This window comes from Podarcis gaigeae (genome assembly GCF_964106915.1).
Source record: "Podarcis gaigeae genome assembly, chromosome: 16".
Classification (NCBI taxonomy): Eukaryota; Metazoa; Chordata; class Lepidosauria; order Squamata; family Lacertidae; genus Podarcis; species Podarcis gaigeae.
Genome location: NC_139693.1, coordinates 27,241,144 through 27,268,087, shown reverse-complemented (window position 1 = coordinate 27,268,087; position 26,944 = coordinate 27,241,144). Strand labels below are relative to the sequence as shown.

General features: G+C 49.0%; 1 protein-coding gene across 2 annotated transcripts in view; it reads right to left on the bottom strand.

The window, feature by feature from the left end:
* Positions 1-24,418, bottom strand: part of GGT1 (gamma-glutamyltransferase 1) — a 36,940-nt gene extending 12,522 nt beyond the window's left edge. The window contains exons 1-5 of one of the 2 annotated variants that reach the window (XM_083717331.1): positions 24,194-24,418; positions 4,709-4,913; positions 4,479-4,606; positions 2,671-2,760; positions 226-418 (exon numbers count right to left, since the gene is read on the bottom strand). In XM_083717331.1, the coding sequence (XP_083573457.1) occupies positions 226-418; positions 2,671-2,760; positions 4,479-4,606; positions 4,709-4,902 (605 nt within the window). In that variant the 5' untranslated portion in view covers positions 4,903-4,913; positions 24,194-24,418. Of the gene's footprint in view, positions 1-225; positions 419-2,670; positions 2,761-4,478; positions 4,607-4,708; positions 4,914-11,350; positions 11,489-24,193 lie in introns of those variants that run through there. The other variant, XM_083717330.1, reaches the window with a different exon arrangement.
* Between the last annotated feature and the right edge of the window lie 2,526 nt (positions 24,419-26,944).

The window sequence follows — 26,944 nt, the reverse complement described above, 5'->3', positions numbered from 1 at the left end:
CCTTTGCTGGGTTGCTGCGCTGTGGGAACCACCACTTGAGGCTTTGTTTGGCTGCTGGCTGGGCTTTCTGCCTTTGGCTCGGAGGGGCTCAGAAGTTGAAAATACCTGTGCTCCGAAAATCCCTTATTTTGGCTGCTGATCCCTTATTTTCGAGGCTGCTGGTCCCTTATTTTCAAATCTGTAAGTTGACAGCTATGCACAGAGTGCCTTACCCCTCAAACCTACCACATGGGCGGATTGCTCTCAACCGCTTCCTTTCTATACGCCAGGGCTCCTGCCAGGCCTTTCCCAACTGGGAAACCCTTCCGTGCCAGTTCAATGCTGGGCAGAAACAGCTCCTTCCACGCCAGCTTGCCGTGCCGTTTGTGAGCCATTTCGTAGCCACGGATCTCTCCCGGAATTGCAATGGACAACCCTCCTGGAACGGGCAGAGAGAGCAAGCAGATCAATACACCACAGTCAGAGAGCAGAGAGCAAGCAGATCAAAATTCCAGTATCTGAGTGAGGGGCAGGGACCTTTGGGGAAGCTTTGCCTCAGGGCAGCCCACATTCAAAGGGCTGCGCACAACTCCCTCTTTGCACCTCAGGGAGAAGGAGGTGAGGTGAGGAGAGGGGCACCTGGGGGCCAAGATGGGCTCCCCTAAATCGCTGGCTCATAAGAAGAAAAGAAGGCGGCAGTCAGGGCCCTTGGGTCAGTGCTAGGGACTCCAGCAAAGTTCTGAGTGGCATTCAGGGGGCTGGTAAAGATTAGCCTTCATAAAAGGACTTGGGGATACTCCTGCAGACCTCTTTAAGGTGGCCAAAAGAATAAGAATAAGAATAAGAATAAGAATAAGAATAAGAATAAGAATAAGAATAAGAATAAGAATAAGAATAAGCTATTTTTACCCCGCCCATCTGGCTGGTTTTCCCCAGCCACTGTGGGCGGCTTCCAACAAGAGATTAAAAATACACTAAAACATCAGTCATTAGAAACTTCCCTAAACAGGGGTGCCTTATAAACGTCAGATAGTTGTTTATTTCCTTGACATCTGGTGGGAGGGCGTTCCACAGGGTGGGTGCCACTACTGAGAAGGCCCTCTCCCTGGTTCACTGCAACTTCACTTCTCAAAGCAAGGGAACTGCCAGAAGGCCCTTAGCACTGGACGTCAGTGTCCGGGCTGAACGATGGGGGTGGAGATGCTCCTTCAGGTCTACTGGGCCAAGGCCGTTTAGGGCTTTAAAGGTCAGCACCAACACTTTGAACTGTGCTTGGAAACGTACTGGGAACCAATGTAGGTCTTTCAAGACCGGTGTTATGTGGTCTCGGCGGCCGCTCCCAGTCACCAGTCTAGAAAATGTTTGGGATGTCTTAATTAGGTTAGAGCCCAGGCAACGGAGTAAGGCCTGGTGGGATGCAAACCGGACAAGGGCACCCCATGAACCAATTTAAATCAAGGCTAGCAAAATGCTAAGTGTGTACAGTATTAGGTTCATCAGGCATCTCCTGCTCCTGAACTGTGCCAGCTGGTCGTTATAGGAACAACTTTTAGAAATAGGCTCTTGAGTTTGGGTTTTCCTCTTCCCTCCCTGTCACGTTTTCCTTCCGTGTGGTTCCCCTCCTCCTCAGATTGTAAAACTGTGGGTAAGGACTATCTTGTTTTGATTGCATGCAAGCCACTCTGAGAGCCTTTCAGGATGAAGAGTGGGGCACAAATACTCTAAACAAACAAAGAAACAGATTGATTTCTTGCCCTTGGTGCCATCACGTTTTGCACAAGTTTCCCCGGCAAGGTAGTGATTTCAGGAGGTTGTGGACTCTGCTTCCTTGGAGGTTTCTAAGCAGAGACAGGATGGCCATCTGTTGTGGATGCTTTAGTTGAGATTGCTGTACTGCAGGGGATTGGACTAGATATCTTTGGTATCCCTTCCAGCTCTACAAATTTTATGAATCCATAATTCAATAGATTATTGGAAGACTTTTGAAAATAACTGGAGCTTCTTACTCATACTCTTCCTTGGAGAAGAAAAAATGGCACAGCCCAGATAATTCAGACTGAAATTCCCAGGTGACAGAAAAACGTATTTATGTATGCAACAACTGCGGCCGGTGTTTTGTTAGCCCAAAACAGCGAGGTCCCAACTAAAGAAGGATGGCAACTTAAGTTGACAGAATATGCACAACTTGCAGACTTAACATATGGAGTAAGAGAACAAGAAGAACATATGTTTAAAGAAGATTGGAAAACGTTTACTGAATATCTGGAAAAGAATTGTGTACAGCTGAAAACACTGGCAGGCTTCAGATAAATGCAACAGTGTACATAAGTTTGGATGGATGCAATAGTGGAAAACAGATTGGTATAGTTTTTGTAAAATACACAGTGATTTAGGATACGTAAAATGAATCTTGGAAAGAGAAGGGAAGTCATTGACATCTTAAGCCTGTAAAATGTTTATATGAAATTGTAAAAGATAAAATTTAATAAAAATTATATATATATATTTTAAAAGACATGGCACAGCCTGAGCAGGAAGGTCAATTTTTTTGGACTCAGGAATGGAGGTAGATGAGGAACATTTAGGACAACTTCAGGGACACCTTTACCTACACCACAATACTCTAGAGGTGCCAACCTACCTGGATCCCAGCCTCCAATAACACCAATGAAGGATTTCCCATCTCTTTACCTTTCTTGGACAGCTGTGTGTCATTGCCAAACATATCTCGGAATGCATTTCTTGGCGCCGTTTCCCTGGCATTGATGACTTCCACTTTCCCTGTCAAGAGGCAAAAAATCTGTCTCAGCATCTTGTCCACAGATTGTCGGGGGAGTCAACACAGTGATGGATCTGGCCAAGTCAGAAACTGGCACGCTCTAGGATCACATCTCTGCAGTGCTGCTGGCTGGTTCGCACATTACGTTGAAACACAGGGAGGGGCAGGCTGTTTCTCCAAGCATGTACAAGAGTCGGTGTGGAAGTGCCCAGTTGCTGATTTGTACAGCTCAATCATTGTGTACGCACTGACGATACACTTGTTGAATTTTACAGGTGAACAACTCAACAGCAGGAGTGGACAATTCAGCTCTCTGTGTTGAAAGCTGCCTATCACTGGTATTATACTTTGGTAATGTTACCTTATATCTAGAGTAACACACAATCAGCAAGCTTTGTTATCCCATTCCTCATTATTAGGACTGCTTGGTGCAGCTATATTTACTTTGTAATCAGGATGGGTGCAAGACGCCCTAAATTCCGGATCAAGCTAGTGTTAGAATTTAATTAAGGTTTCTGTGTTAAAACTGGCTGCTAGACCCGTGTGTGTATTTGAGCTGTGTTCTAAGGGCTTCTAACCCTTTGGAATCAACATGTGTCTAAAGCTAATTAAGCCAAGCTGGTGCTTCCTGTGGTGTGTCAAAAGCGAATTAGCCTTCTGCAGGTGGCGGGGCGCAGGTGGTGCTGTGGTCTAAACCACTGAGCCTAGGGTTTCCCGATCGGAAGGTCGGCGGTTTGAATCCCCGCAACGGGGTGTTGTTCCCATTGTTCAGTCCCAGCTCCTGCCAACCTAGCAGTTTGAAAGCACGTCAAAGTGCAAGTAGATAAATAGGTACCACTCAGGCGGGAAGGTAAATGGCGTTTCTGTGTGCTGCTCTGGTTTGCCAGAAGCAGCTTAGTCATGCTGGCCACATGACCCGGAAGCTGTCTGCAGACAAACGCCAGCTCCCTCAGTCTATAGCGTGAGATGAGCGCGCAACCCCAGAGTCATCCGCAACTGGACCTAACAGTCAGGGATACCTTTACCTTTACCCTTCTGCAGGAGGCGATAGCCTGGGGATAAGGAGCGATTAGGATAACAAAAGATCAAGAGGAAATTTCATTTGCAAATGAATGTGTTCCCTCCCCCCTTTCCTCAAATGAGAGTTGCTTTAAAGTGTTTTAGGATTGCAGTTAGGAGTTATAAAATGGACATAATAAGCAGCAGGCTGGAGTGACAGTCAAAGAGCAGCATTTGAGAGCAATGGTTGGGGTCTACTTAAGTCCAAGGCTGCTGTGGTTATAGGAGAAGCCAGAACCTCTTGAGGTGTGAATGCCACAAATCCCTCCATCATAAGCTCAGGTTGTATAGATATGTAAATAAACCATGTATCATAAAGACACCACAGTCTCCCCTGTGCCTCATTCCCAGAAGGAAACTCAGACCTTAGGTGAGCACACCTAGAACCCCTGGAATCTCAGAGATGTGCAACATATTTTCAAGAAAAACATACCGAAGCCTGGGGGGTCTCTGGTGGCTTCCCCCAGAGCTGGTGCCCCTCCAGGTTTCAGACTACAATCCCCATCAACCCCAACCAGGTGCCTGGGGCTGATGGGAGTTGCAGTCCAAACATCTGGGGGCACCCAGTTGGAAAAGGCAGCCTTAGCAGCTGCCCCAGGCAGACAGGCATGTCTCCCCCCCTCCCCCCGTGGCAGAAAGAGCTCCCTCTGCCCATCCTTACCGTCCGCTGTAGAAATGGTGAAGACGAGTCCCCCTCCGATGCCCATACTGTGGGGGTTCATCAGGCCCACGCAGAGGAGAGCTGCAATGGCAGAATCCACGGCCGAGCCGCCCTTTTGAAGGATATCGCTGTGGAAGACAAAGCCTTGTCACAGCCCAGCAGACAGGGGCAGCGTTCCTCCTCACCAGGCTTCCTGCCACCTTGGGGGGGAAAGGGAGGGACCTGCTTACCTGCCAATGACAGAGCAGGGCCCTGCGTCTGTGGCCACGGCGGCACTCTTGTAGATGTGTCCATCTTCTAGGGGAGCAAAGGATGGCTTAGAGCGGAGCCCAAAGAAAAGGCCAACAAGAGCCGCGAGGAGGAGGAGCAGCCCAGTCAGGGCCCCGATCTGCAGGCGTTTCGAGTTCAGCACCAGCATCTTCATTTTGGCCGTTTCTGAGGAGAAAACGAGGGGAGATCAGAATAGGGCAAGCAGAATTGTCAAGGGGATGGAGCGACTCCGTCTTATTAACTATTAGGCTTGAATACTGCCCCTCTACTTGTAGATCTCAGGGCAGTTCACAACATAAAATTACAACATAAAAACACAAAATGCATAATACAGTAGAAAGAAACCAAAAATCCTCCTTTCCACAAACACATTTAAAAGGGCATTGGGTGCCAATCAGTAAAGGCCTGGTTGAAGAGGAAAGTTTCCCCCTGGCGCCTAACTAAAGGTGTATAATGAAGGCGCCAGGCAAGTCTCCCTGGGGAGAGCATTCCCCAAACGGGGAGCCACTGCAGAAAAGGGCCGTTCTCATGTTGCCACCCTCCAGGCTCTCATAGAGGAGGCACATGAAGAAGAGTCTCAGAAGATGAACACAGAATCCAGGTTGGTTTATATTGGGAGAGGCGGTCCTTTAGGTATTGTGGTCCTGAACCGTATAAGGAAAAAGATTAGAGAATAGATGAGTAAGAGGAAACATAGCAGAAGTTCATCATCAAGTTATGCCCAGCATGGAGAAGGTGGCTAGAGAATTTTTTTTTTCTCCTTCTCTCATCAGACTAGAACTTATTTTCCGACAGGGAGTCCAAACCATCTTCAGCCTCCCTCTTGCCTGGAATATTAACAGTGGACTACATTGCAGGGCTGTTGTAAGCTGTTCTCTCTTTCTCTGCGTCAGCCCAACTCCCAACCTGCATTAGGTGTCTGACAACTCTGGACAACCAGTTGGAATCTGTCCTGCAGGATTCAGGGATGATCTTAAGGATGCCGGATACTACAAGCCACTCTTTGCCAGCCCAGTCTCTTCCAGACTGTGGAATGGAGCCAATTAATTGCATTAACTGGGGGAAGTGGCATAGCTCCACATCAGGTCCCAACTTCAGTTTCCAGTGGCATCCCTAGGTAGGTCCGGGAGAAACACCTGTCTGAAACCCTGGAAAGTCATCGCCAGTCAGTGTAAACAATGGACCAATGGTCTGACTTGGGATAAGGCAGCTTCCTCCACCCCCTGCCCCCAAACTGGTATTTCCAGAACTATTTTTGAAATATGCACGCAGTCCGAAGGAGCAGAGAGCCTCCGCTTCTGTGCCCAGACTTGTGGGTAACCTGAGCAGATCCTTTCACTCCTTGGCAAGTAAAGTTCTTCTGCTCTCAGGCAACTTTGCAGAGCACAAGGACCCTTGAAAGCAGACAAAGCCAACCTTTGGCACACACCAGGAATTAAACCTGCCTTCCTTGACTGCAGTTTCCTGCCCATCTCTGCGCTCGATCTGTTGGCAAATAACCCAGCCGTCCCGGAACAAAGAGCCTTGTCAAGCAGACAATCCACATTTGTTTGCGCGTGTTCTTTGGTTTGTTTTAAATTGTTCTATTAGATTTTTTATGTTGTACAATCATATGTTTGTAACCCTCCACTGCACACCCCCCAGGACCTTGTGGCGAAAGGTTAGGGTCAGAAACCTCTTAAATAATATATATAATTTTCCTTGGCCGTGGAGCAGCAACTGTGGGGAGATAAACAGAAAACCGTGCAGGGAGAGGGGCAGAGAGGCTCTTTGCCTTTTGACCACGTGCAGAGGGCATCTTTAGAGGGGAGATGGAATACCTGGAAAGGGTTGCTTACATGCATTTGTGGCCAAGGAGTGATGGCAGGTGATCTTGCTCCTTAACAACCCCATCATAAGGCTTTGGAAAGAGCTTCTTCACGCAGCTCTCCACCCCCCACCCCCTGAACAGTAACAAAGAAAATCTGTTACTTATTGGTGAGTGTAAATATATCACATATGAGGTTTTTAATTAGGCTTGCTCTAGCAGACAAGCGGATCAGACAAAAACATAACACACACACAAAAGACAGAGCCAGTGTGGTGTGCTGGTTAGAGTGCTGGACTAGGACCTGGGAGACCAGGGTTCAAATCCCCACTCGGCCGTGAAGAAGCTCACTGGGTGACCTTGGGCCAGTCACCGCCTCTCAGCCGGACCTACCTCACAGGGTTGTGGTGGGGCTTAAATAAGATGCTGGGTAGGGGATGCAGGGTGGAAGGAGAAGCATATATGGAGCTTATTGGAGGGAGAGGTGGGAGATAAATGCAATAAACAAAGTACAGTGAACATACTTCAGATTCCCCACATTGGTACAGTGGTACCTTGGGTTACATACGCTTCAGGTTACAGCTGCTTCAGGTTACAGACTCTGCTAACCCAGAAATAGTGCTTCAGGTTAAGAACTTTGCTTCAGGATGAGAACAGAAATTGTGCAGCGGCGACACGGCAGCAGCAGGAGGCTCCATTAGCTAAAGTGGTGCTTCAGGTTAAGAATGGACCTCCGGAACGAATTAAGTACTTAACCCGAGGTACCACTGTAATAATAAATAAAACAGGGTCCATGGTAGGGTTACCGGACGTCCCTGGTTCCTGGAGACAGCCCCCGGATTTGCAAATCTGTCCCTGGACAAATTCCGTCCCCGGAATGTCCCCAGATTTGCAAATCTGTCCTCGGGAAACGTGGCAGCGGCAGCCTCAGCAGCCTGGAGCCAGTCTGGTAGCGCAGTTGGCTCTGGCTGGCTTCAGGAGCTGCTCGCTGCCATGGCACCCACCATTTTTCCTCGCCGGAAGTCCCCATATGATGTGTTGTGCACAAGACACATCATACGAGGACTTCTGGAGAGGAAAAATGGCGGGTGCCACGGCAGCGACTAGCGACCAGCTCCTGAAGCCAGCCAGAGCCAACTGCACTACCAAGTTGGCTCCAGGCTGCTGACTGCCGCTACCACTGCCAAAGGGGAACTGGGGACATCCGGTGGTACAGATCTCCTGCCCCCTTCCCCTTTTGTTTTGACTGATCAGGGGAGGCTCAGGAGTTGCGGGCAGGCAGCCATTGCCCAGTTTTTTAAAACTCTGCGCCTTTATGTTTCACAGGGTGCGAAAGAAGGGCTTTGCACCTTTATACAATATGCATGTGTGCTTGGGCCCAGGATCTTTTGCCTCACCATCCCCACTACTGACTCCCTGTTGCTATTCAGTTTTTTTAAAAAACAAAAAGTGTCCCCAACATATGGTGTTGGGGGGCGACCAGGGCTAAAATGCACCTCTCAGCTTGGTGGTGCTCTTAGCTTGTGGTGGTGGTGATGAACATTTGATGGACTTAATTCTAGCAGCAGAGTCCCCATCACTTTGCATGCTCCAAGATGGACTCATGGTTCTCTGCGATGTGGGGTCTCTTGCCTGAGGCTTCCAGGCTGCTGGTAGTGAGAAATGGCTGGCTCTCCTTCTTGCCTGCGGAGCTGCTATGGTGTGTTCTCCCTTGACTGCTCCAGTGGGAGAGGTGCCCAAACTCTCATGCTGGAGTTCCATTATGCCGTTGCTGGGGCGAGATTGGCCTGCGCCTGAGACGCACCCGACTCTAAGCCAGCACCTGCCTGCCCAGCTTATGCCCTATTCTGTCTGCCTAACACAGGTCTAGATCTCCAGTGGGACTGAGCAGATGTCTCTTACTCTTGTAGAGCCTTGGCTTGTTCTGTCGGGGCTTGCACAGGGTTAGCTACACTGTGCAATTCTCCTTTCTAATGGGATGCCACAGCCAGGGGTTGCGTCAGGAACCGTGCCTGCCTGTGAATGAAGCCCAGTGCTTCAAGCTTCTTTGCCTCCTTCACCAATATGCTGTTGGACTCCAGCTCCCATCAGCCCCAGCCAGGACAGCCAATGGTCAGGAAATATGGGAGCTGGAGTCCACTTATTGCTGGATGGCTGCAGGGGACCCACCTTTGGCCTGCAATATGCCTGGGGCTCCAGAGGATTGCAAAGGTCTTGGGGCACCTTGTTTGTCATGGCACCACACTCTGCATAATGGATGGTTTGACCTCTTCTAGAGCTTCCTCCAGACACTGGCCAGGCCATCAGAGTCCAGTGGTGGCGGCAGCAGTGGCAATCCAAGGCTTCTTCTGGGCAGGGTTTGACCCACCCATGGCAAGGGAAGCTCTTTCCTGGCGACTAAACCACAGAGCCTAGGACTTGCCGATCAGAAGGTCGGTGGTTCGAATCCCCGTGATGGGGTGAGCTCCCGTTGCTCGGTCCCTGCTCCTGCCAACCTAGCAGTTTGAAAGCATACCAGTGCAAGTAGATAAATAGGTACCGCTCTGGCGGGAAGGTAAACAGCATTTCTGTGCACTGCTCTGATTCGCCAGAAGCGGCTTAGTCATGCTGTCCACATGACCCGGAAGCTGTACGTTGGCTCTCTTGGCCAGTAAAGTGAGATGAGCGCCACAACCCCAGAGTCGGCCACGACTGGACCTAATGGTCAGGGGCCCCTTTACCTTTACCTTTTTACCTCAAGGCAGGCCTTGCAAAAAGCTTGCTCCCTTCACATGAAGACAAATGCAAGAGTTGGGGCCCCAGTCTGGCTCCACACAGGTTGGGCAACCTCTGTGTGTTTGTCAGAGGGGCATCTCCCTTTCTGCAAACAGTGGAGGTGAAATCACATCATCTGATGCGGCTCACAAGCATCTGAGAATCAGGAGGATCCACAGGTGGGTTCAGTGGCGTAGTGTGGGGGGTGCAGGGGGGCCCGGCCGCACCGGGCGCAACATCTGGGGGTTAGGGTTAGGGGGCGCAAATCCACGGGTTAGGGGGCACAAATTACTTGCCTTGCCCCGGGTGCTGACAACCCACGCTACGCCACTGGGTGGGTTTCAGTCCCGAATGCCATTGTCTTTCTGTCTTAGGGAACAAATGCTTCCTGGCATGACATGGTTATTGGCATGATCCAGTGACTCAGCTTGGCATCAGAGCCTGTGATCACAGCAGCTAATCCTGGCTTAACCAGCACCCTCCAAACTTGCCGCATGCACAGCGGACAAGGAAAAGGGGAAGATTGAAACCGTTTCCTGCCAGTAAACCTGGCTTCCCAGTGAAGAGGCTGTCAGAGGACAGAAGTCCTGGGAAGGGACAGAGCACCCCACCTGCATACCTGACGTGTGGGCACAAGTGCAGGCCTTGACTCTGTGGGCAGCAGATGCCTCCAGGGCACTAACCCTCATCTCTGCTCTCAGACGCAGCACTCTTTCTTTCTGTGGGACCCCAGTGAGGGGCAAGAGACGTTCCCAGGAGGCTGAGCCTACCAGGACCCCTTGTGAGCCAGTGTGGTGTAGTGGTTAGGAGTGGTGGACTCGTAATCTGGGGAACCAGGTTCGCGTCCCTGCTCCTCCACATGCAGCTGTTGGGTGACCTTGGGCTAGTCACACTTCTTTGAAGTCTCTCAGCCCCACTCACCTCACAGAGTGTTTGTTGTGGGGGAGGAAGGGAAAGGAGAATGTGAGCCGCTTTGAGACTCCTTCGGGTAGTGATAAAGCGGGATATCAAATCCAAACTCTTCTTCTTGTCTCCCAACAAAAGCAGTGGGAATGAAGGCACCCTGCAAGTAGGGTAACACTTTGTCCCCCTCCCCAAGGAATATACCCTACATGGGCTGCACGGCTTTGAGGAGGACGTGGAAAAGGGAATCTTCTTCTGAAGGGGCTCGCAGGACCCCTGGAATACTCGTGGGCTTTGGTTTCAAAGCATGCATGGCCATTCCTGAGCCTGACTGACAGGAAGGCATTTCTGAGATTTACATTAAAGGTGTTGATCATTCAGGGAAGGCAGGCAAGGCAGCAATTATGACTCAGGGATCCTCGGAGCAGCTCAGACATCGTCTTTGCCCCACTGGAGCCAACATCGGCATGTTTGGGTGTCTGGCTGGCTGTGGAGAAGACGAGGACTACCTGCCCAGGTAGGACCACCTGAGGGGGTCAAATTGCTCCATCCTCCCTCATCTTTTCTGAACACAGGGAAGAACTGGCATGCTTGTGGTGCCCAGAGCCCTAGAAAAGGCAAAGGCTCCTCCTGATCTCGGAAGCAGCCTTTGTTTTCAACTGCCCAAGGTCCAAACAGTCTCTTTCAGCACTCTCAAGGGTCTGGCCAGGCAGACTGGGGACCTTCCCCAGCTCCTTGGAGAGGCAGAACCTCCTCACCCCACCCTTGTGAAAGGTGCCATCGGATGACTGCTTGAGAAAGACAAGCTCAAAGTCCTCAGGACACACAAGAACACCCTTGGTGTGGAGCCCTGGAGCCCAGCCAAGAGGAACTTCGCATACGAAACGAGAAATGTTTATGCAGATCCTTTGGCTCCCTAGAAGAAATCATGGTGTGCGCGGATAAATAATGACCTGGCTTTGAAGAAGCCAGAGAAGGCAGCGTCCCTGAGCCTGCTTATCAGGATATTTCAGTGTCATTAAATAAAGCAAGTTTAATGTACCTGAAAGGGAGACAGGTCTCACTCCGGCTCAAAGGAGAGACAGAGGCTGCCCAAGCCACTCTTTCCCCTGGCCAACGAGGCAGTTGTGTTACATACCTTTGGGGAAACTGAGGCACTAGCTGTGGCTGGTGTTGGAATCCACAGAGGGATGTTTGCCTGCTCTTCGGATCTTCTCCTGCAGGGATTTCGGTCCGTTAGGTGAGGCTGAGCAACAGCAGGTGGACTTTATAAAGGGGAGTGGCCAGAGAGAGAGCCAGACAGGGAGCCAATGACTGGGGGGGGGGGTGAGATCCTGCCAGGGTGCCCAGGGTTGCATTTGGAAGGGCTGCCCTCTCTTCCTCTGTGCTCACAAATCGCTCCACTGCATTCTTCCTCTGTTAAATTGCTCATTAGAATTGCAAATGGATCTCTTCCTCTGTCCTTCTGTTTCTTAACCAGGGGAGGCTGCAACTGTTCCAGACAGGGACCTGGATGTAGTGAAGAGCTGGATGGAGGGTGAACAAACCGAGACCAAATCAGGGTGAGATGGAGACTTCGTGGGTGAGCTGTTCCCAGGCTGGGGAGTTTACTTCTGGAGGGGGGCTGCACTCCCTCTGGAAGAACAGGGGTGCAGTTTGGGGATGCTCCCACCTCCATCTCTGTCACTGGTGGTAAGCCCTGTGGCAAAGCTGGCCCATTATTTTATTATTTATACCCCTCCCATCTGGCTGGGCTTCCCCAGCCACTCTGGGTGGCTTCCAACAAAGTATTAAAATACAGTAGTCTGTTAAACATTAAAAGCTTCCCTAAAGAGGGCTGCCTTCAGATGTCTTCTAAAACTCTGGTAGTTGTTCTTCTCTTTGACATCTGGTGGGAGGGTGTTCCACAGGGCGGGTGCCACTACTGAGAAGGCCCTCTGCCTGGTTCCCTGTAACTTGGCTTCTCGCAGTGAGGGAACCGCCAGAAGGCCCTCGGCGCTGGACCTCAGTTTCCAGGCAGAACGATGGGGGTGGAGACGCTCCTTCAGGTATACTGGGCCGAGGCCGCTTAGGGCTTGAAAGGTCAGCACCAACACTTTGAATTGTGCTCGGAAACGTACTGGGCGCCAGTGTAGGTCTTTCAAGACCGGTGTTATATGGTCTCAGCGGCCGCTCCCAGTCACCAGTCTTGCTGCCCCATTCTGGATTAGTTGTAGTTTCTGGGTCACCTTCAAAGGTAGCCCCACATAGAGTGCATTGCAGTAGTCCAAGCGAGAGATAACTAGAGCATGCACCATGCTGATGAGACAGAGTGGGCAGGTAGAGTCTCAGCCTGCGTAGCAGATGGAGCTGGTAGACAACTGCCCTGGACACAGAATTGACCTACACCTCCATGGGCAGCTGTGAGTCCAGAATGACTCCCAGGCTGCGCACCTGGTCCTTCAGGGGCACAGTTACCCCATTCAGGACCAGGGAGTCCTCCACACCCGCATGTTCAAACATGTGGGTTCTAAGGTAAGGGGTGTATAAAAAGGTATCGATTCATTTGTTTTAAATACAGAAATGTATTACTAGGGGGAAGTGGCTTTGTGCGCTGTCTCTCTCTCTCTCTATATATATAGGGGGGAATGCTCTAAATGGCTGCTGAATTTTCATGAGGACTAGAAACAGTATATTCATTTAAAAAAACTGATGTGGAAATGTAGAGAACTCAACTTAAAAACAAGAAACCAATGCTGCCCGTTTCACCCATCTCTTATCAGGAAAGCCTTTCTTGATGCCCGGTGCCCCAGGCAAGCAGGGATGGTGCAGGAAGTCATCCTAAAAAAATGGAAATGAGAACAGAAATCCCACAGAAAAAACATTACAGGTCAGTGAAAGCCTGGGTAAAAGAGTGGCTAGGGAAACCCAGTCAGATGGACGGGGTATTTAATAATAATAATAATAATAATAATAATAATAATAATAATAATAATAATAATAATAAACTGGGCTGGAGACCTACACTGCAAAATTCAGAGAAGTGCAAATTTTGAAGGCTGGTTCTCCGTTTCTGTTTGTGTAAATTAGGCCCACTGCAAATGGAATTAATTGTCCCTGCAGTTCCATTTCTAAAGTGCCCAGGTTGCCAGAACACCTGGTCTGCTTATGTGTTTAGGAAAGTGCAGGAGGAGGCGGGGAAATACATGTGCCAGGAAACAAGATGCACCAAGAGAATCTGCCCCAACAGTTAGGTCGCCAGGAAGGCACAAAGGTCACCCAAAGGACCATCTTTTGGGTGCCAGGCTAATACCCACCTTCATTTCTAGGCATTGGATGGTGACTTACTGGCCAGCTCTCTTCTCTTTGGGCTGGGAAGGCCAAACAGGTTTTATGGTGGTTTTTTATAGAGTGACGTCATAGTATTGTAGAGTCGGAAGGGACCCCAGGGGTCATCTAGTCCAACCCCCTGCAATGCAGGAATCTCAACTAAAGCATCCATGACCGATGCCCATGTTTTTCTTTTAGAGGCTTATGATATATTTTTTTAATCTTACATTTGTTTATACTGTTGCCCCGGTTTGTGTTTTATGTGCTTTGGTAACCTTCTGAACTTTGTAAGTTGCCTTGGGGCTACATCATTATTATTTCTTGTAAGAAATCTGTAGGGCTAATTTTAAAAGACAGAACAACAAGAGCAGTGATCTTTCAGACTCTTCTAACGTTTTCTGGAAGTTTTGTTTTGTTTTTAAAGTTGATTTTAGCTTTTTCTTTTCACCTATTCTGCCCCAGAAGAAGAATTGGCCAATCAGGACACCCTGAACTCCAAAGGGCCTCGTTCCCCCTAACTTGCTTCTTCTGCTACAATATGGTTCTCCTGGTGTTCCCATTGGGGCCACGTTGAAAAGGATCTGCTTTAAAAACTCTGGCCATTTGCTGGAATATAGGGACCTCCCTACCAGGATGAGGAGTTCATTTTCCCTCCTTCCTCCTTCTCCTGACAGGTTTCTAATCAGATGATGGTGTAAAATGCGATGGGGGGGGGGGGAACGATCTGCCCACTGAGTACCCAGACACATTGCTTACAATTGAAAAAAAAAGACCAAAATACAGAAACCACCAAAGGGAACCGGAGTTTAATAGAAAGCTCACCAGGCCAGTTGATGGGTGACTGATTCCTCCCAGAGCAGAATCAAAGGTCACAGGAATGGGGGGGGGGGCGGGGAGGTCCTTCCCTTCAGCAGAACACAAGCCCGCTTGAGACGGTGGCGCCAACATCCACCATTTTCTTTTTAAAACAAACCTAAACGGAAATAGCAAATGAAGCACAGCAATCCTTTGCAGAAAACGTATCGGCTGAAAGCATCTCCCCAGTCCATCTTTGAAGGCTGGGAGTGGGAGGCGCCATGTTTAAGCGGTTCCCCTCCTGTCTGCAGGGCCAGTTTCAGAGAGTGGCATCGGGCAGAGGTATCTTGACCTGCTGCGGCTTGTGCCATCTTCTCGCTGGTGCTGTTTGACAACTGTGATAAGCCGTTTGGGGGCAGTCCTGAAGGGATTTCGGAGCACAGTGGCGACACAACACAGAGGATCCCAAGATCTGTTTCTCTGCGGTGTCTGACTCAGTGCACATCCTGGAAGCTAATAAGCCAAGTCTGAACCCTGGCGAGCTTGAGGTTCTGTGGGCGGGTGGTTCATAGCCAGAGGAATTAGGCAGATTATTCTGGAGGAGGCCTAACCCTAACCCACAAACATCCAAGGACCATTCTTCAGTGGCGTAGCGTGGGTTGTCAGCACCCGGGGCAAGGCAAGTAATTTGCGCCCCCTAACCCATGGATTTGCGCCCCCTAACCCTAACACCCAGATGTTGCGCCCGGTGCGGCCGGCCCCCCCTGCAGCCCCCACGCTACGCCACTGCCATTCTTGAACTGTTGTTGCTGATGGCCCAAGAGGCCACTGTTGCTAGATGGTTGCCCCGGCCATTCCAGGACAGGGATAGTTTTGCCACAATGAATGACTCACACATCGGATCACCCTTGAGACTGGATTACAGTGGTACCTCGGGTTAAGTACCATATTTTTTGCTCTATAAGACTCACTTTTTCCCTCCTAAAAAGTAAGGGGAAATGTGTGTGCGTCTTATGGAGCGAATGCAGGCTGTGCAGCAATCCCAGAAGCCAGAACAGCAAGAGGGATAGCTGCTTTCACTGCGCAACAATCCCTCTTGCTGTTCTGGCTTCTGAGATTCAGAATATTTTTTTTTCTTGTTTTCCTCCACCAAAAACTAGTTGCGTCTTGTGGTCTGGTGCATCTTATAGAGCGAAAAATATGGTATATACACTTATGAAATTGCAGGTTATTACAATAATCCTGCCAATGTTCTTATCTTTTTACAGCTTATTTGTAAATATTCAATAAACCATTTCCGTTCTTTTATTAAAAGTTTGTTATCTTGATTTCTTATTTTTCCAGCAAGTTTCGCCATTTCTGCATAGTCCATAAGATTTTGTTTCCATTCTTCTTTTGTCGGGACTTCTTCTTTCTATTCTGGGGCAAATAACATTCTTGCCGCTGTAGTCGCATACATGAATAAATTTCTGTACTGTTTAGGTAGTTCTACCCCTATAATTCCCAAAAGGCACTACTGTGTTGTTGTTGTTTTTAAGGAAGCTTTTACAAAAGAAATCCCAGGGTCTATTGTGTCACCTGCTTTTAAAACTGCAGCTTGCTTGTTTCTAAAGTGCAGTTGGTTTTTAATGTTTTTTCTTCCTTTTGGGGTTAATTTGTTGTGTTCTTTTAAAACAGTGCTAGTTTTTTATAAACCACCTTTTGTACTTTAGCAGGAAGGTGGGGTATAAATTCAAGAACAGCAGCAGCAGAACTGTCTCAAGGACTACATGTGGTTTTCTTAATCACTAGGAGGGATCAGGGAAGGTCCTTCCATCAAACAGCTTCCAGTTTTTGTTTGCCGCTTTTATCTCTGCAAAACGCCTTTCCTTCATTTGTTGTTTCAAAGCCACTTTTTAAAGAGAAGGTTCTCTTTGCCATTATCTGTTCATTTCCCTTAGTGTTTGCAGCCTATTATAGGGAGCAGGTGGCGTTGTGGTCTAAACCACTGAGCCTCTTGGGCTTGCTGATTGGAAGGCCAGTAATTCGAATCCCTGCAATCGGCGAGCTCCCGTTGCTCTGTCCCGGCTCCTGCCGACCTAGCAGTTCGAAAGCACACCAGTGCAAGTAGATAAATAGGGGATTATTATAACAAGGGGGGGGACCCTATGTAAAATCACATAGACATTTTTTTGTGCTCTACCTCGCCATCTGGTGTCGCGTCTTTACAACAGAGTTGTTGTTGTTGTTTAGTCGTTTACTCGTGTCCGACTCTTGGTGACCCCCTGGACCAGAGCACACCAGGCACTCCTGTCTTCCACTGCCTCCCGCAGTTTGGTCAAATTCATGCTGGTAGCTTCAAGAACACTGTCCAACCGTCTCGTCCTCTGTCGTCCCCTTCTCCTTGTGCCCTCCATCTTTCCCAACATCAGGGTTTTTTTCCAGAGAGTCTTCTCTTCTCATGAGGTGGCCAAAGTATTGGAGCCTCAGCTTCAGGATCTGTCCTTCCAGTGAGCACTCAGGGCTGATTTCCTTAAGAATGGATAGGTTTGATCTTCTTGCAGTCCATGGGACTCTCAAGAGTCACAACGATATAACTGACTGAGTGTAGCTGAGTCTCTGTCCTCCCAGTGGCCAACCAGATGCCCCAATGGGAAAACCTACAAGTAGGATCCTAGAACCATCCCATCCCCAGTAGTTTTCAGAAGCACTGCTGCCTCCAAACCATAGAACCAGAGCACAGCCATTCTGACTAGCAGCGATGAATAGCCCTCTCCTCCAAGCATTTGTCTAATTCTCTTTTCAAGCCATACAAGTTGGAGACCTTCATAGATAGGTATGGAGCAAGTTCCATACCTTATCTATATGCGCTGCATACATAAGAATCATGTGCTCTTAACCACACATGCCCTGTGCTTCCACAGACGTATACTTTGACCCTTGGCCGTGTGAAGAAAACCATAACGATGTGTGGATAAACTGAGGAGAACTGGGAGGACGGCAAGAAAGGCCAAGAGGATGGAAGGTCCTAAGATTAGAGGGGAATGCCAAGATCTGCAAATATTTGAGAAAGGAGGGAGATAAAGGCCTCTGTGGCTTTGAAGGAGGAGATAAGGCAGAGGGATTCGCTGGCTGGCTGGGATGGAAAATGCCTTTATTAGATAACTGAGAGGGAGATGCCTTCTCATTGGGTGATCGATTGGCCAATGGAATGTTGGCCTTCCAATCCAGAGTTGGATCACCTTCCTTGGAGGTTTGTGAAGGAGACTCCAGGATTTAACCCACGCATTGGAGGGAGGGACGGGGGAAGCAAATCTGCCCTTTCTCATTTTTCCCAGTCTTAAATTCAGCTCTCCACATTTCCATGGGAGTTTGCATTCTTTTTTATTACCATTTTAAAGCAACTGTTGTAAACAAAAATTGCCCTTTTCCCCTTATTTGGGTATCCAAGAGCCCATATAGAGTCCTTACATAGGTTCCCTATTGGTAGGAGAAAATAACAGAGGCCATATTGAGAAGCAAAGCAGCTAGTAAGCCTGATCTTTATTGATCTGTTGCAACAGGGTCCTCACTCACCACACGAAGGAGGGAAGAGGAACCCAGAACAATGGTGCGCAAGGCCTTATACAGTATAGACTTTTGAAATTGCCACCCTGTAGATCAAGACCGGGACGCAGGTGGCGCTGTGGGTTAAAGCCTCAGCGCCTAGGACTTGCCGATCGAAAGGTTGGCGGTTTGAATCCCTGCGGCGGGGTGCGCTCCCGCTGCTCGGTCCCAGCGCCTGCCAACCTAGCAGTTCGAAAGCACCTCCGGGTGCAAGTAGATAAATAGGGACCGCTTACCAGCGGGAAGGTAAACGGCGTTTCCGTGTGTGGCTCTGGCTCGCCAGAGCAGCGATGTCACGCTGGCCACGTGACCCGGAAGTGTCTCCGGACAGCGCTGGCCCCTGGCCTCTTGAGTGAGATGGGCGCACAACCCCAGAGTCTGTCAAGACTGGCCCGTACGGGCAGGGGTACCTTTACCTTTACCTTAGATCAAGACCACCCCCACATACATACATCACAGAAGGGGTGTAGCTCAAGACCACCATCCCAGATACATCATACCTATATCACAGAAAAGGTGGTCTAAAACAGAAATTTCAATGTTGTTTTTCTCCTGTCTGGCAGGTTACTTGCTTGGATACCCTGGGGAGCCTGGCCAGTCTTCTGTAATGCTAAATACTTAGTAATGATAAATACTTAGTTCCTGAGTCAGGTCACAGGCTCACCCTATTCAAACAAAGACATACCCTTAAGACAGGATTTGTGAAGGAAAAGACCTTGCAGAGAAAACATTTGGTCAGTTTGGGACAGTTTGGGAATAAAAAATGGTTCCGGGTCGGTCTTCCTGTGCTTATGAACTTTTAACTTTTAACACTTATGAACATTTAACATATATCTAAGACCTCCAAATTCCTATCACAAAACTTAGCACCATTTTGGTGTGCAGAAATCTAGAGTTGCAAGGCACCCTGAGGATCATAAAATCAAACCCCTTACAATAAAGGAATATGCAGCTTGTCCCATATAGGAATCGAACCTGCAACCTTGGGGTTATAACAGCACCATTCATTCCTCTACCTCACAGCTGGGGGAATCACAGAACTGTAGGGCTGGAAGGGACCCAAAGGGCCATCTAATGCAACTAGATGCAGTGCAGGAATCCCAGCTAAAGCAGGTAGGAATATGCTCTGTGTCTCATAAGGGGTTCCTCGGAGGAAGGGGGGGTACCAGGAAGGAGGGGGAAAGAGAGCTGTTCTGAGCACTAGGGGTGGGGGGGAAGCAATAACTTCCTGGGGATTTCCCCTTCAGAGAACTATACCTGTGAGATGAAATGGTTGGAGTATAGTGAAAGGCTGTCAACTCCCCCTGGAAGCAAGAGAAGGTCAAGTGGGGGGCAGTGGTGGTTCATAGACCCACCTCCCCAGAGACATGTCTGGGCCAACAATCCCCCATTCACTTCTTTCTGCCTGCTGCTTCTAACATCCAGCAGCTTCTGATTTGACACCCCATTGACACACAGCTGGAATCTACACGCATATAAAAAAACGCTGTGAAAATGTTTTTTTTTTTAAAAAAAAAAGTTTTGAAAAATACATTGGATTTGGCGTCTCAAAGCAGCTAACATTCTCCTTTCCCTTCCTCCCCCACAACAAACACTCTGTGAGGTGAGTGAGACTGAGAGACTTCAGAGAAGTGTGACTAGCCCAAGGTCACCCAGCAGCTGCATGTGGAGGAGCAGAGACGCAAACCCGGTTCCCCAGATTACAAGACTACTGCTCTTAACCACTACACCATATTGGCTCTCAAGGTAATGGCTTGGTGGCAGGGCCAGGATCCCTGAACCCCATTTAAAGTCCCCTTCCCTCCATGCTTGCTTGGGGCTCCAGGAGTGACTGTCATATGCTCCAAGGGCCCCAATTTGCCAGAGACAACCCTCTCTTCTGTTTCCCTTTTCCTTTCTGGGTTGCTTAATTCAGATTGTGTCTGTGTGCAGGATTCCCCTACCCCACTGAGGTCTATATGAACCCCTGGGTGGAGAATGGTCTTCTGTCTTGTATAGTGCAGTCTTCCCCAACCTGGTGCCCTCCCGATCTTTTAGACTCCAACTCCCATCAGCTCTGAGTGCTGGCTAGGGCTGATGGGAGTTGTAGTCCCAAACATCTGGAAGGCTGATCTAGGGCAAGTGTGGGCAAAAGTTTGTGTATGGAGATAGAGAAACCTGACATTTCACATATTTCAGTTGCAGAGGAATATTATGGTGTCTGGGCAGCACTACAATTAGACGGAGAAAGGCAGCAGAAGGAGTAGCAGTACAGTTAAAAAAGGAATTGCAGAATGCACAAAAACTATATATTTCCTACAAAAGAGACACAAAACATTGGGTTCCTGAGTATGCTAAAGCTATCCAATAATAGAAGCACTAGGGAAAGCAGAATTACAGTCATACCTTGGATCCCGAACACCTTGCAAGCCGCAAACCTGGAAGTGAGTTTTGGAAACGTTCTTTGGAACCCGAACGTCTGACACTGCTTTCTGCAGCCAATTTGAAGCCGCGCCTTGGTTTCCAAACATTTTGGAAATCGAACGGAGTTTGGGAACAGATTCCGTTCGAATTCCAAGGTACCACTGCATTATTATTTTATCACAGCTTTTTATGGGCATTTCCTGCTTCCCTTGGGCTGGAAGAGGATGCCTTCCTGTCACCAGGATTAGGCCTGAAACTCAACAGCCAGTGTGGTGCAGTGGTTAGGTTAGGTTAGATTAAGACCTGGGAGACCAGGGTTCCAACCCCCCCCTCAGCCATGTGAAGCTCACTGGCTGACCTAGAACCAGTAACTGCCTTCTCTCTGCCTAGCCCACCTCACAGGGTTGTTGTGGGGATTAAATGAGGAGAGGGGGAACTACGTGTGCCACCTTGAGCTCCTTGGAGGAAGATGTTGAAAATAAATTTACAACAAAAAAAAATATAGAAAAGAGTCTACAACCTGAAAAAAGGAAACAATGCACGAACTTCTGAAGAAAATCTTTAATAAAAATTACCATATTTTTCACTCCACAAGTCACACTTTTTTCCTCCTAAAAAGTAACAGGAAAGTCTGGAGCGAATGTGTGGTCCCTGGAGCAGAATTGCCCAGGGGCGAAAAGCAGACCGTGCTTTTTGTTTTTTAGAAAGAGGAAAGGGGGTTAAAACGAAGCTGCTGAGCAGCTGATCGGCAAGCTATCAGGAGGGAGATAAGGGACGCTAGCGATAAAGGAAGCTGCCTGGGAGAGGGGAGGTAAAAGCACATGGATCCTCAGAATTTTTGCATTGGTTCACCCCAGATTCACCATCAGATCACATAGCATGTCCATGGCTACAGCCTGCACCAAAAAAAATACGGATCCACTGTTTCATGGGGCTGCAATGGCACAAAAACATGGTTACAAACCACGGATCCACATGGATCCTCAGGATTTTTGCATTGGGTCACCCCAAATTCACCATCAGGTCACATAGCATGTCTGTGGCCACAGCATGAACCACAAAAATCATACATCCACTGTTTTGTTCAGAATATTTTTTCCCTTGTTTTCCTCCTCTAAAAACTAGGTGCGTCTTATGGTCAGGTGCGTCTTATGGAGCGAAAAATACGGTACTTAATTTGTTCTAGAGGTCCGTTCTTTACCTGAAACTGTTCTTAACCTGAAGCACCACTTTAGCTAATGGGGCCTCCCACTGCTGCTGCGCCACCGGAGCACAATTTCTGTTCTCATCCTGAAGCAAAGTTCTTAACCTGAGGTAATATTTCTGGGTTAGCGGAGTCTGTAACTTGAAGGGTCTGTAACCTGATGCGTATATAACCCGAGGTACCACTGTACTACCATGTGCTCTGCATGAGCTTCCTTCCAGGCTGACCAGGGCTCTGGGGCTCCGTTGCTGGTCAGAGCAGCCCCCCAAAGCCCAAGGATTTACCCTGGGCTGCCCCCATGTTGCTACTGGGGATGGGGCAGGTTCAAGGTGATGCTGTTGAGGAGCAGAGTCATCCTTCTGAAGGAGTCACAAGGCAGAGCCTGAAAAACTGATAGCCCACTTCTCACTGAGGAACCCGACTTTGATCTCTCATCTTCCCACCTGCATTTGAGCTTTGATCCGAGGCAATCTGCACCCACCAGTTATGAGCATGTCCTGTTTCAGCCCACCAGGAATTGCTACATTAAAAGAATAAATTAAAGCCATAAGCACAGCAATCCATAGCAGGAAACATTTCAATAAAAAACAAAACATTATCACTTAAAGGTAGGTGTTAAAAATCAGCAAGTGGTGGGTTGAATAAACAGGTTTTCAACAGATGTCAAAACATAATTGCTTGTAGTTTTGTTTTTATGACGACAGCCCAGACTCTTGAGAACTGCTGACGGGAACCCTTGTGATGGTCCTGTAAATGGGCACTGCTCATTGTGCAGTGAGCCAGGATACAGCCCTCTTTACTGTGGCCCCCGAGTTCTGTCAGCTGGGATGCCCCTTCCGTCTTTCAAAGGGCAAACAAAGCACCATCTCTTTCTGCTAGCCTTTGCAGGAGACGCCTGAGAGCATTTGGGCAATGGCAGCTTCTTGGCTTTTTGATCTGATTAACAGGCTATTGTTTCATTCTCCCCAGCAACATTTTATACCACTCTTCTGTTTTGTCACCATGGGATCCGAATCAACATAGTGTGGTTTTATAAACACAAAGAAAAATAAAACTGGTGGGCGGGGGAGAACATAAAACTCTTCGGTTGAACACTTCCCCCACCTTTAAAATCCTTAATATATTGACGCTGGCTACTCCATTTTGGAGAGAGCGGCCAAGCAAGGGTCAGGCTAGTGTTTGAGCTAAGCCAGCCAACATTTGGCAGCCAAAATCTGCATTGGAGATGGGTGCTGGCGGAGACTTCTAAACTTAAGTCTCTGATTTCACATCTTTATACAAGGGAACTGCTGTGAGGCAAGAGTGCCCCAAATAGCTTGCAGAGTGCCCTACCCAGAGTGCTATCCAGTGTCGGATTTAGGGCAGTTCCCCTGCACGGGGCGCTGAGCCAAGGGGGCACAGAATTGAGAAGATCCATAACTGAGAAGATTCATTTGGGGGCGCCAAGTTTTGGACTCGCTCATGGTTCCAGACTGCCAAAGATTACCAAAGTCCGTCCTGGTGCTGACTCATTGCAGTCAAACGCCACATGCCAGTGGCCAGAGGGTTTCATGATGGCTGAAGGGGAAGTCCAGCCTGGCTGGAGGAGCTCCAGGGAATTTCTCTCCCCTCCTCCCTCTCCTCCCCTGTCCCACCAGAAAGATGGCTGAGCTCCAACAGCCAGCTGTCCTAGGGAATGCAGGAGCAAGCAGGGGGCTGCTTACCCCCTCCATCGACCCACACCACCAGCCTTTGTTCAGCCAAGAATGCCAGCAAGGCACAATCAGCCTGGCTTTCACTGGTTAAAAATCACCTGCTCACCACTTCTGGTCTGGCCTTGAAGACATAATCTCCTCCTCCCTTCTCCTTAAAACCTCACCCCTCTGCCCTGCCCTCCACCCTCCAACGCCTTGTGGGTTTCTTTAGTTTGCAATTCTCTCTCTCCTCTTTTAATTGATGTGAGCTACTTTGGGAAGAGTAGGGACGCGGGTGGCGCTGTGGGTTAAACCACAGAGCCTAGGACTTGCTGATCATAAGGTTGGCGGTTCGAATCCCCACGATGGGGTGAGCTCCTGTTGCTCGGTCCCTGCTCCTGCCAACCTAGAAGTTTGAAAGCATGTCAAAGTGCAAGTAGATAAACAGGTACCACTCTGGGGGGAAAGTAAACGGCGTTTCCGTGCGCTGCTCTGGTTTGCCAGAAGCGGCTTAGTCATGCTGGCCACATGACCTGGAAGCTGTACGCTGGCTCCCTCGGCCAATAAAGTGAGATGAGCGCCGCAACCCCAGAGTAGGCCACGACTGGACCCAAAGGTCAGTGGTACCTTTACCTTGCTTTGGGAAGCAACCACTCTCTGAAAAGCAGCAAACAAGCACAGGGCTAAAAGGCAGCTCCCATTTCATTTGCTGGGTGAGTGGGGATAGACCTGTCTGCCTGCCTGCCTGCTGCGGTTTCCCAGTCCTCAAGAATGTGTGGGAAGAGAAACTCTGGACTAGGCAAGGAAATGGGGAAACTTTCTAAAATGCTGGGAAGAAAGCTTCCTAGCTGAAACACCTTTAAAATGATGCAGTTGTCTGTGTGGTGGAAAGAAAAAAACAACAAAAGCATGAATCACCGTCTAAGCTCCACCTGCATCGAAACAAGGTGGTTAGACAAAAAATAATATCTGGCGACCAACATGATAAAAATGCAATATGTCTGTGACTCACCCGCTCACCAGCTTAAGTTGCTCCCATTTGTGGTGGTCTCCACCTTAAGAATGTCAGACGACATCCAAATTCTTTGTCAGAAACAATGAATGTGTCCGTGAAACTTTGGTTTCTAGACACGTTGGTACAGTTTGCTTGCTCTGCAATGAATCCTCAACACAAAACTTCCTGAGATGTGAACCAGGATGTCAAGCTTCGGTGTCAAGCTCTTTGAACAAACCGGCGTCAATTCTGTGTCATGTGTGTAAATGCCTTCATCTCACATGTCCCAGAAATGCATCCCACTTCTGGCTTTTGCTCCTGCGGGGAGCATTAATTACAGTTTTCCTTTTCAGGAAGCCTCTTCTGTCAGAAAAGCCAATTAAGTGACTTATTAGTGTTTTTCTCAACCACTAATTACAGTCCCGCCAGCGCAACGTTATCATTACGGAGGGGATGCAACATTCCTCTGAAGCTGGAACTAGGACAGAATGTGAAGACACTGTGGAGCTTACCGGAGCTGGCATTCGCCTCTAAGGCAAGGCCGACACTTGGACAGCCAAGACTCACCAGCTGGCTGTTTGCATGGCATCCTGTTATTAGGATGAGATGTCCGGTTCCTTTTGCTCAAAGCGCCTCTTGATGAGCACTCCATCAAGGAAGCAGAGGGGCTGCAATAAATGCTTTCAAGGGCAGGGCCACCCACGTGCCGGGGATGAAGGATGGGCAGCTTGCACCATGAACCAATTTCACCAGTTATATTCAGACCCCACCCCTTTCTTTCTCCCAAGAGGAAAAAATGAAGGAGCAAAAACTAAAGGCAACTTAAACTCAGAAGTAGGTTGATGGAAGAATACCCCGCCTACCAGCTTCACAGACACCTTTCCCCTGCAGCCTGGCTGGCCACTGTTGATATTTAATTAATTTATTTTTTATCTATATACAGTGGTACCTCAGGTTAAAGGGATGCGGGTGGTGCTGTGGGTTAAACCACAGAGCCTAGGACTTGCTGATCAGAAGGTCGGCGGTTCGAATCCCCGCAACGGGGTGAGCTCCCGCTGCTCCTGCCAACCTAGCAGTTCAAAAGCACGTCAAAGTGCAAGTAGATAAATAGGTACCACTCTGGCGGGAAGGTAAACGGCGTTTCCGTGCACTGCTCTGGTTCACCAGAAGCGGCTTAGTCATGCTGGCCACATGACCTGGAAGCTGTACGCATCCCTAAGGAGTTGGTTCCTATGGCCTTCCAAACTGACCACCACAACAACCCATCATTGATGTGGCCCCTTGAATGACACACTTTGGCTCTTTCATAGCATATGAAGGTGTTTTTCCACCCACCTGACTAAAAACAGAATAGCCTGAAACCAGATCAGGCAAAAAAAGAGGGCCATCAGGCAGGGAAACCTTCAGGCAGGATTCACGCCCTACAGCCATCTGCCTTCCTGCAGTTTCCTGAAACTGATATTCAGGAGCACTGCTCTTCCAACCGCCCAGGCGCCATCGCCTCAGCCCTCCTCTGACACCACAGCCCTCTCACTGGCAATACGACTTCGCAATCTGCTTTTACTGAACAGGTGACACATCTGCGCCTTCCCGTAGTACCAGACAGCAGCCAAGCAAAAAAGCAGGAGCTCTTTTGCTTCATGACTCTTTGCAACTGGAGGTGGATTCATAACCTGCAGGGTGTGGGCTGAACTCAAGGATTTGCAGGAGCAGAATCCTTGAAGGTGCTTCATAATAGCACCACAGGCAAGTTCCATGTGGACTAGCACCACTAACAGGAAAAGTAAGCGTCTCTGGCCAAGCTAGATCCTCCTACACAACAATAGAAGATCTGCAGCCCTGTCTGCACTGCAGGGGAGAAGCAGTCAGGAAGGAAACCAAAGCCAGCCCAGGTTTCTTGAGCATGTTGAGACACCTTCTGGCCTCCAGGGCTTGGTGCAATTAGAGGGCTCAGAAGCAGAGTGTGTGCTTCGCCTTAGCAGGTGGAAGGTCTCAGGGTCAGTCCCCAATGTCTCCTGCTTTAGAGACCCCTGTTTGCCAGAGAGAAAGAGGACATTGTGCCGAGATTAAGGGGTCGACTCCTCAGCAGGCAGCTCAGCTTTCTTAGACTGCTCCCCGCCAGCTCTTTTCTTCTTCTTCTTCTTCTTGGAAGCCTCAAAACTAAAAACTGTTGTTGGGAGGAGGGGCTCAGAGCACCCTAGGCAGAAAATGAAAGCTGGTAAGGTAAAGGGACCCCTGACCATTAGGTCCAGTAGTGGCCGACTCTGGGGTTGTGGCGCTCATCTCGGTTTATTGGCTGAGGGAGCCGGCGTACAGCTTCCAGGTCATGTGGCCAGCATGACTAAGCCGTTTCTGGCGAACCAGAGCAGCGCACGGAAACGCTGTTTAACCCACAGCGCCACCCGCGTCCCAATGAAAGCTGGACCATTGTCAAAATAGAGAGATTTGAGAAGTTGGGGTCCCCCACAAAACTGCGTTGAGAGCAGACCCAGTGCTTGCTAACTTGTTCAGAAGTGTCCTGGAGTTCGGAATGAGCTGGCCAAGTTTGCAAATGAAGCCCAAACATTCAGGGTGGTGAAAAGGGAAAAGACGCGAAGATGCCCAGAAAAGCATCTCTCCAAACTGGTATTTTAAAAAAACGGCAAATGCATTTCAATACTATGAGGGAGCTAGAGGTAGCAATGCTTTCGAATACAAGTTCTTGGAAACCATTGGAGGGGAGAGTGCAAGATGCTGAACTAGATAGGACCCCTTTGGCCTGATTCCGAA